The sequence below is a fragment of the Poeciliopsis prolifica genome, unplaced genomic scaffold, assembly GCF_027474105.1.
Source record: "Poeciliopsis prolifica strain line A6 unplaced genomic scaffold, Auburn_PproV2 SCAFFOLD009, whole genome shotgun sequence".
Classification (NCBI taxonomy): domain Eukaryota; kingdom Metazoa; phylum Chordata; class Actinopteri; order Cyprinodontiformes; family Poeciliidae; genus Poeciliopsis; species Poeciliopsis prolifica.
This window is the reverse complement of record NW_026562384.1, coordinates 8,982,889-8,997,953: the sequence shown is the minus strand read 5'-3', so window position 1 is coordinate 8,997,953 and position 15,065 is coordinate 8,982,889. Positions and strand designations below refer to the sequence as shown.

At 36.2% G+C, this 15,065-nt stretch overlaps 1 protein-coding gene across 3 annotated transcripts; it reads right to left on the bottom strand.

Moving 5' to 3' along the window:
* Window positions 1–1,197: 1,197 nt before the first annotated feature.
* On the bottom strand, window positions 1,198–6,470 carry LOC129362487 (hepatitis A virus cellular receptor 1 homolog). 3 transcript variants are annotated; one of them, XM_055034023.1, is made up of 7 exons: window positions 4,299–4,629; window positions 3,854–4,192; window positions 3,337–3,399; window positions 2,502–2,539; window positions 2,206–2,222; window positions 2,111–2,169; window positions 1,198–1,992 (listed from the first exon to the last, which is right to left on the bottom strand). In XM_055034023.1, exons 1-7 carry the CDS (start codon window positions 4,402–4,404, stop codon window positions 1,913–1,915), a joined length of 702 nt encoding a protein of 233 aa, XP_054889998.1. In that variant the 5' UTR covers window positions 4,405–4,629; the 3' UTR covers window positions 1,198–1,912. The 3 variants fall into 3 exon arrangements, with proteins under 3 accessions (XP_054889998.1, XP_054890000.1, XP_054889997.1); XM_055034025.1 differs by lacking the exon at window positions 4,299–4,629 and adding an exon at window positions 6,377–6,470 and having other exon boundaries at window positions 2,111–2,222; XM_055034022.1 differs by having other exon boundaries at window positions 2,111–2,222.
* Between the last annotated feature and the right edge of the window lie 8,595 nt (window positions 6,471–15,065).

The window sequence follows — 15,065 nt, the reverse complement described above, 5'->3', positions numbered from 1 at the left end:
TTTGAAATCTTTTTTCTAAGAGGAGTATTAATCATGTTGGGTCTATCTCCAAAGGTCAGTGGGTGAGAAGAATCCCAGTCAGAACATTGCAAGGAAATTTGCAACTTGATGATATTAAAAATATATAAAAACAGGAACTGAAAAAGAAACAAAGGAATTGACATGTTATTGAAACGAAAGATAAAAAAATGCACTTACACCAGTCATTACTTGGAAACAAGTTTTGGAATTTATCATTTTTGTCCACACGGAACATATCTACTCGGAAGATCATTTTGTTATTAATCTTAATTATTTTGAACTGTTAGTACTTTACTCAAGGAGAGCTCACGTAAGCAAGCGTTCTGCAGGAAGACTCTGAGTTGGGATTTGAAGCCAGAACTTTATCGCTGCAAGGCAACATCATTAACATCATGTCATCAAACAGACCTAATTTTATGACTATGGAAGTATTGATACGTTTCAGGACCTCTCAGGTGGTTCATAGCTTCTCCATCCACAGCAATGGAGTTTACAAATCACCTACTAACGCTGGCTCACATGATCAAATGTCTTTTAAAGCTCATTCCCTTATTCTTTAAAACATGAAGGACCGCAGATGTTATAATCTTATGAGCATGTGACACTGGGTCTGGAAATCATGCACAAAGCTTGACATGTTGTAGAAATAACATAAAAGGCATTATCTTACTTTAATCAAGCTTACTCCTAACGAAACTACAATAATGATATCTCTCATTTTAATTATTTTATTATAGTGTAAATTTCCACCTACAAATGGGAAAGAAGGCACAGAGGTTGAGACTTGTGTTTTCTCCTGCAGTTCTGTTTACTGTCTGAACCCTGATAACCTTTCCACAGCCAGATACTAATCAAGATTAAATGCCCCCAGTACAAACAACCATTTAATGGCTGGTTTCTGAATATATTAAAGCAAATCTGCTCAGTATCTCAAGACAATGCAGTTTAAGCTTTACAATCTTTTTTAAGCTGCACAATGGTGCCTATCCACATCTATTGCTCACTTTAGGTAATGAGGAAGTGGTTCTGTTATCATGATTGGTGGAGAATAGCTGCCCTTCCAGGATAGATGATTAAATCTTTCCTGGTTAATGATCCAATCAGAAGATGGAAAAAACTGAAAAAACTTTCTTTTTTTTGTGCATGAATCAATTAGAAAGACAAGTTTGATTCAAGTTTACATAAACAAAACTTTACTCAAGTTGTTACCGTTAATTACAAACAGTGTTAAAAACACAGGGTGGCCACTTAATGAGCCAAGGACTTCTTACTATTCAGCAGCCTGTGGCAGCTTCCTCTTTTACAAGTGTGGTCCCTCTTCCAACGCTGTTTCTGAATCCTGTTTGCTCATGGAGAGCTACGCAATGAAGCATCATTTATATTGCTCTCAAGCAAAAATACAGCAAAGGCTTAAAACCGAACCACTAATCAAAAGTCCACAGACAAAATAAGTGATAATTTACAGCCTTTGAACCACACATACTAAATATATATGTCAATTATCACATTTTTCTGCATACAGTTAATTCGAGTTACACCATTGTTTATTCAAAATATAGTTAATTGATGTAATTCCAGAAATCATTGTTTTAATATGTAAACAAAGAAGAAAAAAAGACGACATGAAGTACAAAAGCACATCACCTGTTTATAACGGCATGTAGTTTGGTAGTTTGTCCAGTAGGTGGCACTGTGCCCACAACTGTAAACCATCACAGTCGTTTCATGTCAGACACAAATAAATTCAAGCAGATTAATTAACATTTATCTTACGCTATTTTAGTGAGATTAATGTTTACTATTGAGAAACCTTTTTCATTGAATTTATAGTAGCTGAGAAATTGTTACAAAATAAAATGGGGAGATTTAAAACATGCAGAGCATCATTTAGTCATAAGGTATCGTAAATATTTTCAGCTGTGATGGTGTTGAGCTGCTGAGGCGTCGTCCTCCTCATGAGGACCTTCCTCCCTGGTTAGGAGAAATGCCGTGATTAGACATATTTTTGGTCTGAAGCAGAAGGATTATTTTAAAATGAATCCGGACAGCAGATGGATGAGTCACAATCTATAAAACGCTGCACACTTACCGAAGATGAGGATGAGGATTAGGATTAGGGTGAGGAAGAAAATAACTGCAATCCTCCCGATGTTCTTTGCTTCAAAGAAGGCTTTGAAAATTTCATGGCGTGAAAAATTAACCTTATCATAGGAGACAGGAACAAATATAAATTAATTATAGTTTGGATTTCTCCCATTCATTTTTAGCTCATAAAATAAGAATATTTTTTCAAACAAAAAAAATATTTGTTTTTACCATTTCATTTTTCACTTTTTTTTTGCCAATGTTATAAACTGAAGAACAAATTTAAACAAAACTTAAATAAAACAATTCTGGAGTTTATTTTTCTCACTTAAGATTCCTATTGTGCTTATTAAAAATTTGCTATTGACGTATCTGTTTTGATAACATTTACCTACCTGACTTGTTGCACTTTGAATTTTTGCTATTTCTGAGCCTGTAGAGAAATAAAATGTATTTATTAATTTGATCTCTCCAATATAAAAGTTAAACATATTTTTTCATTCATCTAATGAAAGCAAATAATCTGCCAGACTTAAAATTTAAAGAATCATAATCTGTATTTTTTAACATTGTTTTCTTGTAAATACGTATATAAGGAGTGTTTTTACAAAAGAAGGCGAGGCTGAATTATTGCAAACACGCATGGTATTAATCTGGATGTCAAGTGTTCATCAGAGAGACAGTTTAGTGGAAGAACCTGTCTCTGGCAGCTATTTTCTTAAAATAGCGCTCTGTAATGTTGACTTGAAGGCAAACGGCTAAACAGTTTGTATACAGGATGTGTGGGGTCTGCATAGATTATCGCTTCCCTTCTTTTAACCCCATACAGATCCTGCATAGAGGGAAGATTGTTCCTAGTGGCCCTCAGTGGAGACCTGAATGTTCAGTGTGGTCCTTTCATGTTTTCTGGATGATTCAAACCACATGGTGATGCAACATTTGTACCCATGTTGGTTGTGCACCTATTTCTACCGCATTTCTTCTGTCCACTCAACTTTCCATTGATGTTTGAACACCCTTTATATGGAAGCTGTCAAGGAGGCAATCTTCACAAAGAAAACTGGATTATTTTAGCCATCAGCCATAATCATCACAATTAATCAAATAAACAATTATCACTTTATGTTCAATGAACTGGTAGAAAAGTTTTATTCTGAATAAAAACATGCTCATATTTTGAGTAAAAACATGCACTTGTGTTTTCTTTTAGTACAGAGAAGGACCACTTACATTTGCTTACTGTCACAGTGACAGCCTGTGTTGAGCTTTGGATGTCAAGCTCTTCCACAGGAGCTGAAAACAAACAAAATGTCCTATTTAGCTCAAGTTGAAACAGTTACAGTCAAAATGATATGATATGTTCTTCTCATAGCACAAGTGTTAGAAGCAACATGCATCTTCTTAGCAACAGGTTATATTTATCTGTCAATGCTGCATATAGCATATATTTTTTACACATCTGCTTCTACATTTTATTTAGGTTTCAACAGGATGACTCAACTATGACCAGTGGAAGTGGTGAGCTCTTAAACTGGTTACATTTGCAGGGAGGAAGTTGTTTTAATATAAAAGAGGGCTAAAGGTTGTATTTTGTGTGAGAAATGTGTGAGGGATCAAACTTTGTATAATATCCTCTACTGTGCTTCTCATACGTTGCCTGGACAGACTGATATTCCTTCTATGCCATCACATAAGATAGCAAACATCATATAAATTACTTTGTGATGTCCCATTTAGTGAGCATTACCTTCTTCAATAGTCAGGTGTACGTTGTTCTTTTGGTCATTGAACCATCCAGGAATCTCCACCCTGCAGCCGTAGGTCCCAGAATCTGTTTTCTGAGCTTTAATGATGGTCAAAGAAACGTCACCCTGCATGACCTGGCTCAGCAGCTGGTACCTAGGGGACTCTCTGAAAGTCACATTCTTATAATCCGTTGAGAGGATTGTGTTGCTACATTTGGATGTGGGCACCGGCCCGTGTCCCCAGCAGACACTGAGGACACCGTTAGCTCGGACATCATAACTGCAGGGCAGAGTGACATCCTGTCCAATGTAGCCAGTGACCGTAAGAGTGCAGGATGACACTGAAAAGAGACGGCAATGATAGACCAAACATAGAAACACACACGTACCGTTCAGCCAACGAGTAAATAATATCAGCTAAAAATAACCCCCAAAATATTCACTTACCTTGGATCAGGATGACAAGGAACGGAATCAACAGACCACACATCAGTGTGGAGTATTGTACAAGTATATCCTTAAGAGAGGCTACCAGGTATTTCTGCCACCACATGCATTCAGACTGTCCTTTTTTAGCCAAATCGTGAAGTTCCGTCTTTAGTTCAAAGAAATAAGGAAGGAAATCAATACTGCTCCTGTATGCATTTAGATCTTAATTCTTCATAAGAGCAAGAAATCCTAGGACCACAATCAATCGCATCTGCTGCAATACATTTGGAATAATTCCACTTAAAGTCAGCCTAAATCTGCTGCGAATAACCAGAAGAAAATCAGCAGTGATCAAAAATGCTGATGCAGCTGTCAATATATTCAGAAAGGGAAGCTTCAAATACCAACATGCGATGACACAGACTCTGAGGAAACATGATGTATGAGCAACTTATTTTACACAATCAGGTTTCAAAGAAACTGCTTTAATATTTGAAAATTATCATAAATACTGCTACTTTTGTGATGGAAAGTGCTTACATTGTTTTTATATAGTTATTTAGTTTGATTTAGTTTGACGTTGTCATTGCTGGTAAAATAAGAGATTTTTTGAAGCCCGGCCCGCCCTGTTGATGTTCACATTAACACAGATTTTATCTCTTGATTGTCAAGCTTCTAGTCATCCTTCCAAATGTTGCTTCTCCTGTTTTTGTCTGCTTTATTGCTAAAAATGAAAAATGCTTAGCAGGTTCAGCACACCCCATAAGAATGACAAACAAGCCGAACAGCTTTCATTCTGTCAGGACTGATTGCAGAATACACCGCCTTGTTGTTTCTGTTTGTTTTGAACAGATCGAGACAACTGGTATTTTAAAGAAGCTCTTGACTGTCACTTTCATTACGGTTCTATCTTATTCTGCTTCCTAAACAAACGCTTCAATCAATGAAAAGTGGCCTCATAAATATATTGCGATTTTTCACACTCTCACTGTGCTTTTGTCTAGACGCCAAGTTTATCTTCTCTTTATTTTGCAAATATGGAAGTAGCAACATAAATCTCTTTATGCATTGCTTTTCAAAAGTATTTATTGATTTAGCACAATGTTTGCTGTAGGTTTGGGATCAGTGAGCTGTGATGGCCACACCAAAACATTGTACTTAAGCCACTTCATCACCACTCATGGTTAATGTCTTTAGATGTTGCTTCATTATTTCTACATAATGTTCGTTCCTCGTGATTGGATCTACATTAAGCCCCAAAACATGATGCTGCCACTACCATACTTCATGGTTAAGATGGTACTAGGGTCTCTTTTTTTCCTCCATATGTAACGATGGTTACAATGACCAAACATTTCCACCTGAGTTTAATCAGATTAAAGGACATGTCTCTAAAAATTAAGGTCTTTGTCCTAGTGTGCATTTACAAACTGCAGTATGACTTTTTATGTTTCTGTTGAGAAAAGAAAAAAAAAAAACAGAAACAGCAAGAGATAAACTCTCCTGTCTGAAAGGATTTTTAGCTCATGTCAGTTTTGCTGGGGATGACGCTGATCTCTGGCTTTTTTTCTGGGGTCAATCTTATATTCACCTCTGGGACACAGAACTCATTTCCTTTCTGAGCAGCTTGACTACTGGAAATTAAAGAATGCTGTTCCCCTCTACATTGTCATGATCTTGATCTGTATAATAACTTTGCAAATATCCAATCTTTACAGTGTTGTCGTCTGAGATGACGTGGTGTAGTGTCTCAAAGGTTCAGAGGAAGCAAATTACGAAGACAAAGTTTAGCACAGTCCACTGTTGGAATTTGTTCATTTATTTTGCCAAAACTCACCGATAGTTACCATTTCTGGCCTCATTTTTCTTTTTCTCCTAAGAGAGTTTGCTCTAAGCTTTTTCACATTTTTTTTAGTCAGTGTCTCCCAGCGGTGTTTAAATTCACATCACAGTATGTAAGAAACGTTGAAATCTCATTGTTATTTGCATTATTAATGTAAAGAAAGTGTCAGTATGTATGTGTGTGTATATGTATAAGCAGAGAAGCGTGAGAAAAATATTTTGTCTTTGTCAGTCATTTCCTACCCTCCTCTCACCTCTGTCAAGTCTTTCCTCACATCCTGCCTTCATCTCTGTCATCCACCACTGAGTTCTGGTCCTGAGATCACAAAGCTGCTGCTGCAGTGGCCATTTCTGTTTCCAGGTTTGATTTATATACAGAAAATAAAAAAAGAAACTAAAAAAACATCAACATTTTCTTTTGCTTTGTCATGGATCACCATTAGGCATGTCCAAAAGCCATATCAAGTGCTGACAAAAATTGTTTGCATCCTTACAAGTTTCTTTTGCCTTTGCTACTTTGTCAGATTAAACACATTTCTACTTTCACTATAGATTTTATTTCTGTTTGGTGTATGTAATTGGTAGAGTTAGTTTTCTTCTTACTTACTTTCATTGGCTGAAAAACAATTACAGGCAGAATTACTGCCACCGACTGGTAAGGAGTGGAAACAAACAAAAATAGTAACTTGATCTTACTGTCAGCAACCAACCCCACCTGAACACCGTCACTTCACCCAGAAGCTTGCTCTGTCTATATCCATGTCCTGAAGGTGTTAGTGTCTTTAGGCTTCTTTGTTTTTGTGGGACAGTTGGAAATGGAAAATAAAAATATTTATACGAAGGTTAGCAAAGTTAAATAACTTCAATTCAAGTTATATATATATATATATATATATTTATATATATATATATATATATATATATATATATATATATATATATATATATATATATATATATATATATATAAAGGTTTGTGTTGATTCATCACATAGAATCCAAATTAAACATATCCTCATTTTTGTTTTTTTTTGTGACAAAATATGACAAAAGTTGAAGGATTAGAATCAATTAGGCAAGATCTATTATTTTTAGACCTTTAGGGTTTTGCATCACCAGCTGCACATGGTTTCATTAGAGTTTAAAAATGTTTGCCTTGTACCAGTTGTTTTATGCTTTCATTAAAATGTGGAAAAATATTCAACTATGTAAATAAGGACAGTTTATTTTTAACTTTAATGGCAACATTTTTCTTACATAAAAAAACACTACTTTTTCATTGTCAGTTTCCCAGTGACTTTTGTACTTGGAAAATCTAATGCAATAGCATTATAAATAACGTTCCAATTTATTTTCACTACTCATACACATAAACCATTTGTTTATAAAATTCTCTACTATAAAAAGAAACCAAGATAGTTGATTTTTACCAGGGATTGGAGTCACTGTCAAAATGCTTTGAAGATAAAAGTTTAAAAATGGACTTTAGAGCAGAATAGTTGGTCTGAAGCCAAGATGGAGGCATTGACAAAAGTCTGGTAGACTTTTGCAGATGTCAGATTAAACTGGAAACAAACAGAAAAGGGGAAATGATACCACTGAGGTCACTCAGTGTCTTTTGTCAAAATCACCCAGTAGAGGTTGGTAATTGCTGTATCAGCTGCCTTTGTATTAAGCAAACAGGGATTTAAAGAGTAACAACCACACAATTAACCACATGCATGTCAGTATGACGTTTTCTGACCCGACTGACTTCATATCAACTTGATGTGATTGTGTATTTATCCAACTTGTCCTATATCAAGTAGATCCCTGATATGGGACAGTTGGAAATGGAAAATAAAAATATTTATACGAAGGTTAGCAAAGTTAAATAACTTCAATTCAAGCAAAGTGATGATACAAGGCACATCACAATAACATTTCTTTGCTCTTGTATAATTAAGGAGTATTTCTTAATTGACATAACTTCTCATGTAAAGGAAATTAACCAAATATTGTTAAGTGAATATTTGATTTATATTTGCTTTCACTTTGATAACAGTCAGGAGGACAACGGTGTCATGGAGCCATTGACTAACATATAAGCATTTTGAAGGTGGCAGTTAAAGGTTGAAATAAAAAAAAAGTGGAAAAAATTATAATTTCACCTTAGTGTCTGTCACTCCTAAAGCAATAAATATATACATATTTATAAAGCAGCTTCTATTTCTACAAAATACCTAAACATTAGCTGACACTTGGATCAATTGTAGATCAGTAAGTTGTTTTAAAATTTGACTGCCACTATTTTTTGAATAAAAGTGCAAATAGAAGAGATTTGAATTTGAAAATCCCAATGCAACTACAGGGATGTTCTTTTTGGAAAGAGAAAAAGGATCCTAAGCAAGTCAAAAGTCTTCCACTCAATCTGTCTGCAGTTTGTGCTAAATCAATCACCCTTTAACTCCCAGTTGCTGTTCTTACTTTGTTTCTTTGTTGCTATTGTGCACTGGTATTGTTATAGTTTTTGGAACGTGTAAATTGTTGTCTCAATAAGAAAAAAAATCAAATACAGAAAAACAAAATTGTTCTCCCATGAATTACTGGTATGATCTGTTGTCATTGTCGATGAGGTCTTCACATTGAAAAGAGCAGGTTAGCAGACTGTGCAACTCAGTCTTTTAGACTGCTAAAGAAGTTTTCAGCATCTGAAGCAGAGCGGTTTTTCTAAAAAGACCACTGTGCTTCCTGCCATAATGTTGTCTTAACCTTAGGAAGTTTGGTTAAGTCAAGATAACTATACTTAAAGAAAACAAAAACGAGTGCAAAACATTGTAAACAAAAGTGTGACAATCACGGTCAAGTTACAGGATGCAAATACAAGCGTCTTGCTTCAAAGTATAGTGCTTCCTCTTGATTTCTAAACATCCTCCCTGAGCAAAATGCTGATACAGTGCATAGCTCTTCACAGCATGAAGAAAGAGCTATTTTGGAGTATTTGAACAAAATGAGACATCAACAGGCCTGAAACAAATGTGACACCTTGCAACCAAAAGCAAAAACATGACACTGGAACAATTTACTTGAGAAGACAAATAAATTGTCACATTCTCTGAGCTCTTTGTCTGAGCAGCTTCAGACCCACTTAGGTGAGTCTGTCTTCATGAAGACAGAGTTAACAAAACATCAGATTAAAAAGTAACGCTTCTCTTTAATTTATTTTATTTTTTCTAAAAAAATGTAATGTGTGCTTCCTGTAGTTAGCTTTACTATTACGACTACTTTACTACCACGCTGCATGTCAATAAATGGAACAAAAGTTGAATCTTTTCTGAAAGCATATTCATGAGAATAAATCCAGTATTATACTCTAAACCTCCGTCTTAGTTTAATACGGCAAATATAAAATGAATAAAGAGGAAATAGTTTTTTTTTGTTTGCTTGTTTAATTGATTCTTGAAGATGTTTAACCTCTCGTTAACCTTCTTCAGTTCTGAACAATGGTTTGGAGTTGTAGCCTCACAGGACACAACAGCAGCCATCAGACTTTGCAGCATCGAACCAAAGAGGTCCCATAAGGACAGAGGAAAATTACTTGAAACAACAAGACATCGATGAAACTCTTTGTGCTTCATACTGGATAGCATTCAATTGCAGCTGGAGTAAATGAGGAGGATATTTTCCAAGTGCAAAATTAGTTTGAATTTTAAGCCTAACAAAAGAAATTGGTTTACCCTGTGCTACAGTATAAAACAGTCATAATATAAAAAAGTTATACTGTTGCACAGTAATATGCAGTTAGTTCAGTGAAACAGGCCTTGGGAAAACAAAACAACTACACAAACGCATGAAAAACCCAAAGGGTCTCACTCCTCAAATAAAGGACTCGGCAGTCTTCTGTGGACAGAAAGAAAAACTTTTTGAACAGAGACTTGCAACGTTTCGGGATGAGTGAAAGAAATCACCTACCTTGAAAATATACGTACCGGCAAACAAAGGAAGTGACCTCATATTTCTGCACATGTTGCGTTCGTCAGGAAGCTTCCCACAACAACTCCACCACCACACAGGTCTGTGGAGAGGCTCGTAGTCCCTGTGTCTTTACCAGACCTTCTGCTGTGATCATCTTAACAACAATGTTTCACTGATGAATCTGCAACTCGTGATCAGAACTGAAGGAACCTCGTGGATGCTTCAGAGTGTACCTTTTTAGTTGCGTTGCTGTCCTTCGTCAAGTCACCAAAGGAGTTTCCGCTGTGAATAACCGTTTTTCTTTGACATAGAAATTAATCTTGATTTTTGTGTGTATGCTTTGGTATTCTTTAATAATGCCATGAGATGTTGAATTGTTTGAGAATTTATGGTACATCAACAAGCTGAATTCAATTAACATAAATTACTAACGTGATATTCTTTCCCTTACACTTCATAAAAAAGAGTAAACTCGCAGTTTCACAGAAATCCTGCAAGGATACGCAGGTGTAGAAAATAAATGGATGGATGACTGATGTTGCCTCCAACGTAGCACCTTTTTCCAAATCTGGTGCATCAGCTCTCAGTTCATTACTCTGATAAATTTTTGACATTATGACTTTAAAGCCATGAAATTAGAAAACTTACGTATCACAGAAGTTCAATTAATTCAGCAAATAACAGCGAAGTGAAAGTTTTATAGTTTCCTGTTTTCCATTTTTTAAACCAATTAATTAGACTGAAACAAATGTTAACCCCAAGACAGAAAGTTATTTTAAGAGCCTTTATGGGAAAAGTGAACATGAATTTGTACTTTGTATAAAGTGCACTTTGTATTTTCTCAACTGATTTATTTCTAATTTTCTCCACAAGAACCAGCTCTAATCTTTGTGTGTGTGTCCGCAACTCATGCATGATGGATTTACAGCTACTGGTGAATGTGCAGATTGGCCCTTTTCCCACTTTTTACTTCCCACCCATCATCCCTCCTGGGAGTGTATCTCCGTGTCCCACTCCACTCTCCTATTAATATCCCGCTGGGGAGAGCAGAGCTCATGGTGAGTTTGGGAGCGGAAACGCCTCCAAACACCCCGAGAAGAAGAAGAGCCACGGAGAAGATTAAAGCGGATGGAGAGACGGTTTCATTCTGACCTGTGTGAAACATTTGGTAAGTGTGACAGAGAACAGGAACGAGGACAGAAGTGAAACACAAACTACAGCCATGGGTGGAAAAGATGGCCCAGAATTTGGGTCAAAAGATCTGACCCAGACAGAAATGCATCTTGTAAAGTTACTCTGAACATTCCCAGTCTGTATTTGCTCCTATTCTCCCTCCCACATCCATTGAGTTGGGAAGCCAACATGACTCCCGTTGCTGTTGCTGTCACTCACCACAGCATCATTATGGGAGAAACAGTCGCAGGAGTTTGTTCCCACACACACAATCTTTTGTGGGTCACTGACTTACTGCTTGATAATATTCATCACTGGACATCTGTCCAGCGGCACAGTATAACAAATGTGAAAAAATAAATCACGACAAAGCCACATGATGCTGAGACAGAGCCTACATCATTTCCACCAGGAACATTCGCAAGAGTTTAATCTTATCCTGCAGAATCGATGGAGGAAAAAGTGTGCAAGCATAAACATATGCTTAAAGGAAGTATATCAGGATGTACAGAAGGGAAGAATCTCTCCTGACCCAGGCCTCATTCAGATCCAACTTTTCCTGTCCTCTGGGACAAGAAGCTTCTCTCTTTATTTCTCACATGGCCTGGCCACCCCTGATCCTAACACGGGACCAGAAGTAGTTGAGGAAACCACTGGTCAATATGTCCATATTGGATAAATATCCAACTGTTCAGTGAAAGCTGTTATGGACTAGATTAAAATATAAGAAGAACCCAAAAAACTCAAAATGAAGCTCACAAAAAAAAAAAAAAAATCAGTTGTCCTACTGCTGACTTATTGCCTGCAGCTTCTATCAGTGTTTTTTCCTGTCAGACCACCTCAGCATAGCTGCGAGACAAAGAGCCCCGCTCATAATCGACGTTATGAATCAACGCCATGCCGCAAGTCCTCTGCGCTAAACACTGCCGGTGTCAAAGATCATGAGAACATTTCTGCGGCGCATGTTCACACAGGCTTTTTGGCCGTTGTGATGGTTATGACACGTGTGTTAAAGGTCATTCAAAGAAGAACAAACACATATAACTGTAAACCTTCAGGCCAGAAGCACAGCGTAGAGATGAAAGCGGTCATATCCATTCCCAGAACCTTAAAGAGGAGACCAACTTCTCACACATAGCTTTATTTTTTAAAGAATGCCCTGGAAGAAAATATAGCGTTTGACAAAAATAGCAAAAACCTCTTGAACAGTTTATCATTTTCCAACAATTTTTAATATCTTTGCTTGGGTTGAGAGAAAATGATGCATGTGTTCAACAGTTTCCTCAAAGAAATATTTGAATATTCTGGCATGTGCATGTTTTCACACAGTTTTACTTTGAGAAATTTATAGCATATATAAGTCAGAAGTTCATAAATTAGGATTTCTAGCTTTGGTCATGTTATGATGTTCAATCCATGACATTGCAGCTGAAATTCAGATTCACATCTCAATCAGGAGAAAATGTTGACAGGAAAACTATCAAATTTACACCTTTCAAAACTGGCTTTTATGGAAAAGTTATTTATTTATTTATAGTTTAAAGAAAGAAGAAATCTAATTTGCATTTTGTACCAGCCATACAAGGCGCACTGCAGATATGTGGAAGAAAGTCTTCTGGTCAGAAGAGACTAAAATTGAACTTCTTGACCAACATGCAACATGTTATACATGGTGGAAAACACATGCATTATGATAATTGGTGGTGGTTGTGTCATGCTGTGGGAGTGCTTTTCTTTAATGATGTTATTCAACACATAGCATTTAATTTGAGTGGCTTTCCACTTAGTTCTCACAAAAAGCTTTTATTCATAATTCACTGTATTTGAACATTACAACACAAGACCTTCAGATCTTTTTCTGTCAGGGATCTGCAGGGTGAGAGTTGCGGTCATGGTGTTTCTGCTTTTGCTTCATTGTTCATTAACAATGTGCAAATTGATGGTATTGCATGTCAAGTGGAGCGCGCCCACACTCGAGATTTCAGTTTCAGCAAACATAGCAGTGAGTGAGGTGCAGATGCAATGAGTTTGAATGAAAGAAGAGAAAGAAAATTATACAATATTTTAGTGAACTAAAGCAATAACAACATTTTACATGCTAAAGATAATATTGATAATATATTATTTGCCATAATATGATGGCAAATGTAAAGCAAAAGAGGAAAAATTGGGAAAATGCAATCAGAAAACATGAAAGTGTATAGGAAACAAACAGAACACACAGGTTAAAGTGCTTGGAAAAATAAAGATATTTTCAGTATTGTTAAACATCTCAGCTTGTAAATTTAATCAGTTGTCATTTTATTATTTAATGTATCAAACAACATGCACTGGCATTGGAAGAGCTGTGCTGAAAGATTATTTTCCATGTAAATAACAGGATTTGATTGACAGTCCATTTGTTCTCCTCTGTTCGATTTAAGCACACGCAGCGTCTCTGACAGTTTGAAGAATAAACAGAGTTTTCTCCGGATATGCAGTGTGTTTGTGCTTAATCAGCCTGATGATGTGACACATTTGTTGAGCACTTTAAGTTAATAATTGTATTTTAATAGTTTTGTAGTGGTGGTCATAGTTAAAAGTGTCAATTAATTAATGTCCACTAGAAATGTTTGCTCCAGTGGTTATAACTTGAATTCGATGAGATATTTAACAAGAGGGAAGACCATTTCTAGCTCAGCGGAGACAACAGCTCCAAAAATATGTTCCGTGTTATAACTATCAACACTCATTTATCTGTAACGTTTCATTTAAGGCATGTCCCTGTTGCATGTTGTGGATGTAATGACATGAGGGGTGTGCTCCTACCGAAGACGCTGTCATAGTTTTAGTGACGTTTGGAACCGAAATGCAGGCCAGTAGAGATGGGAATTAAGTGATTTAATGGAGAATGAGATACAAAACAACTTACAGCAATCAAAAGAGAGAAAGTTGGGTTAGAACATCATCAGTGTATCGTCTGGTCATATTGTTGACTGAGTGTTAACACATAATTGAAAAGTTAAATCTAAATCTAATCTAAAATATAATTATATTTATTGGGTGCTGGATATAATATTTTTGGCATAGTTGAAGAATCTGTGGCTCTCTGGCTTAGCTATAAAAAAATCTTTCTATAAGTAGTTATCAGGATCATGTAAGTAGCAAACATTTTTTCGTGATGACTGTTGGCAAAACATTTTAATATTTAAAGAGACCAATAAACAATTCCTGACTATGAATCTACATGCTATAAAACATGTCACTTTGTTATTTTAAATTATTTAGTTGGACAATCCCCTTCAGGCACTTTCCCTGGAAGAGTCAAAAGCATTTTTAAGAAAAACAATCCAATCAGTAGAGTGGCTCATTTCGAGGACACTTAAACAGGAAAGGGTTTCTCTGACATTTTTCTTGCGACTCTTAGGAAATTAAATGTCTCACAGTGACTTCATGTCACTCAAGCATTGTTAGTCTTAAGAGTTTTGTGAACTCTCACATTGTAGCTAGTGCTATTATTATTATGGAGTCAAGGCCACAGGAGGAATCTACTCTTCATTAATTTACCTACTTTCAGGAATTTCAGGAATTCCCGATCTGCACGTTTTTTGCACTTCCAGCTCTCCCGTCCAAAGAGTACATCATCCATCTGCAGTCAGAAATCCCCGATTATTGGATTCATATGGAAAAGCTAAACAAAGATAGGAAGGAAACACACCACCTGCACTGCTGAACATAATTAGGAACTGGAAAGAAGACAATGAGCCAGGGAGTATTAAAAAAATAACCAAAAAGCCCACCTGAGAGGGCAAATGTGACATTCCACCAGATTTTATA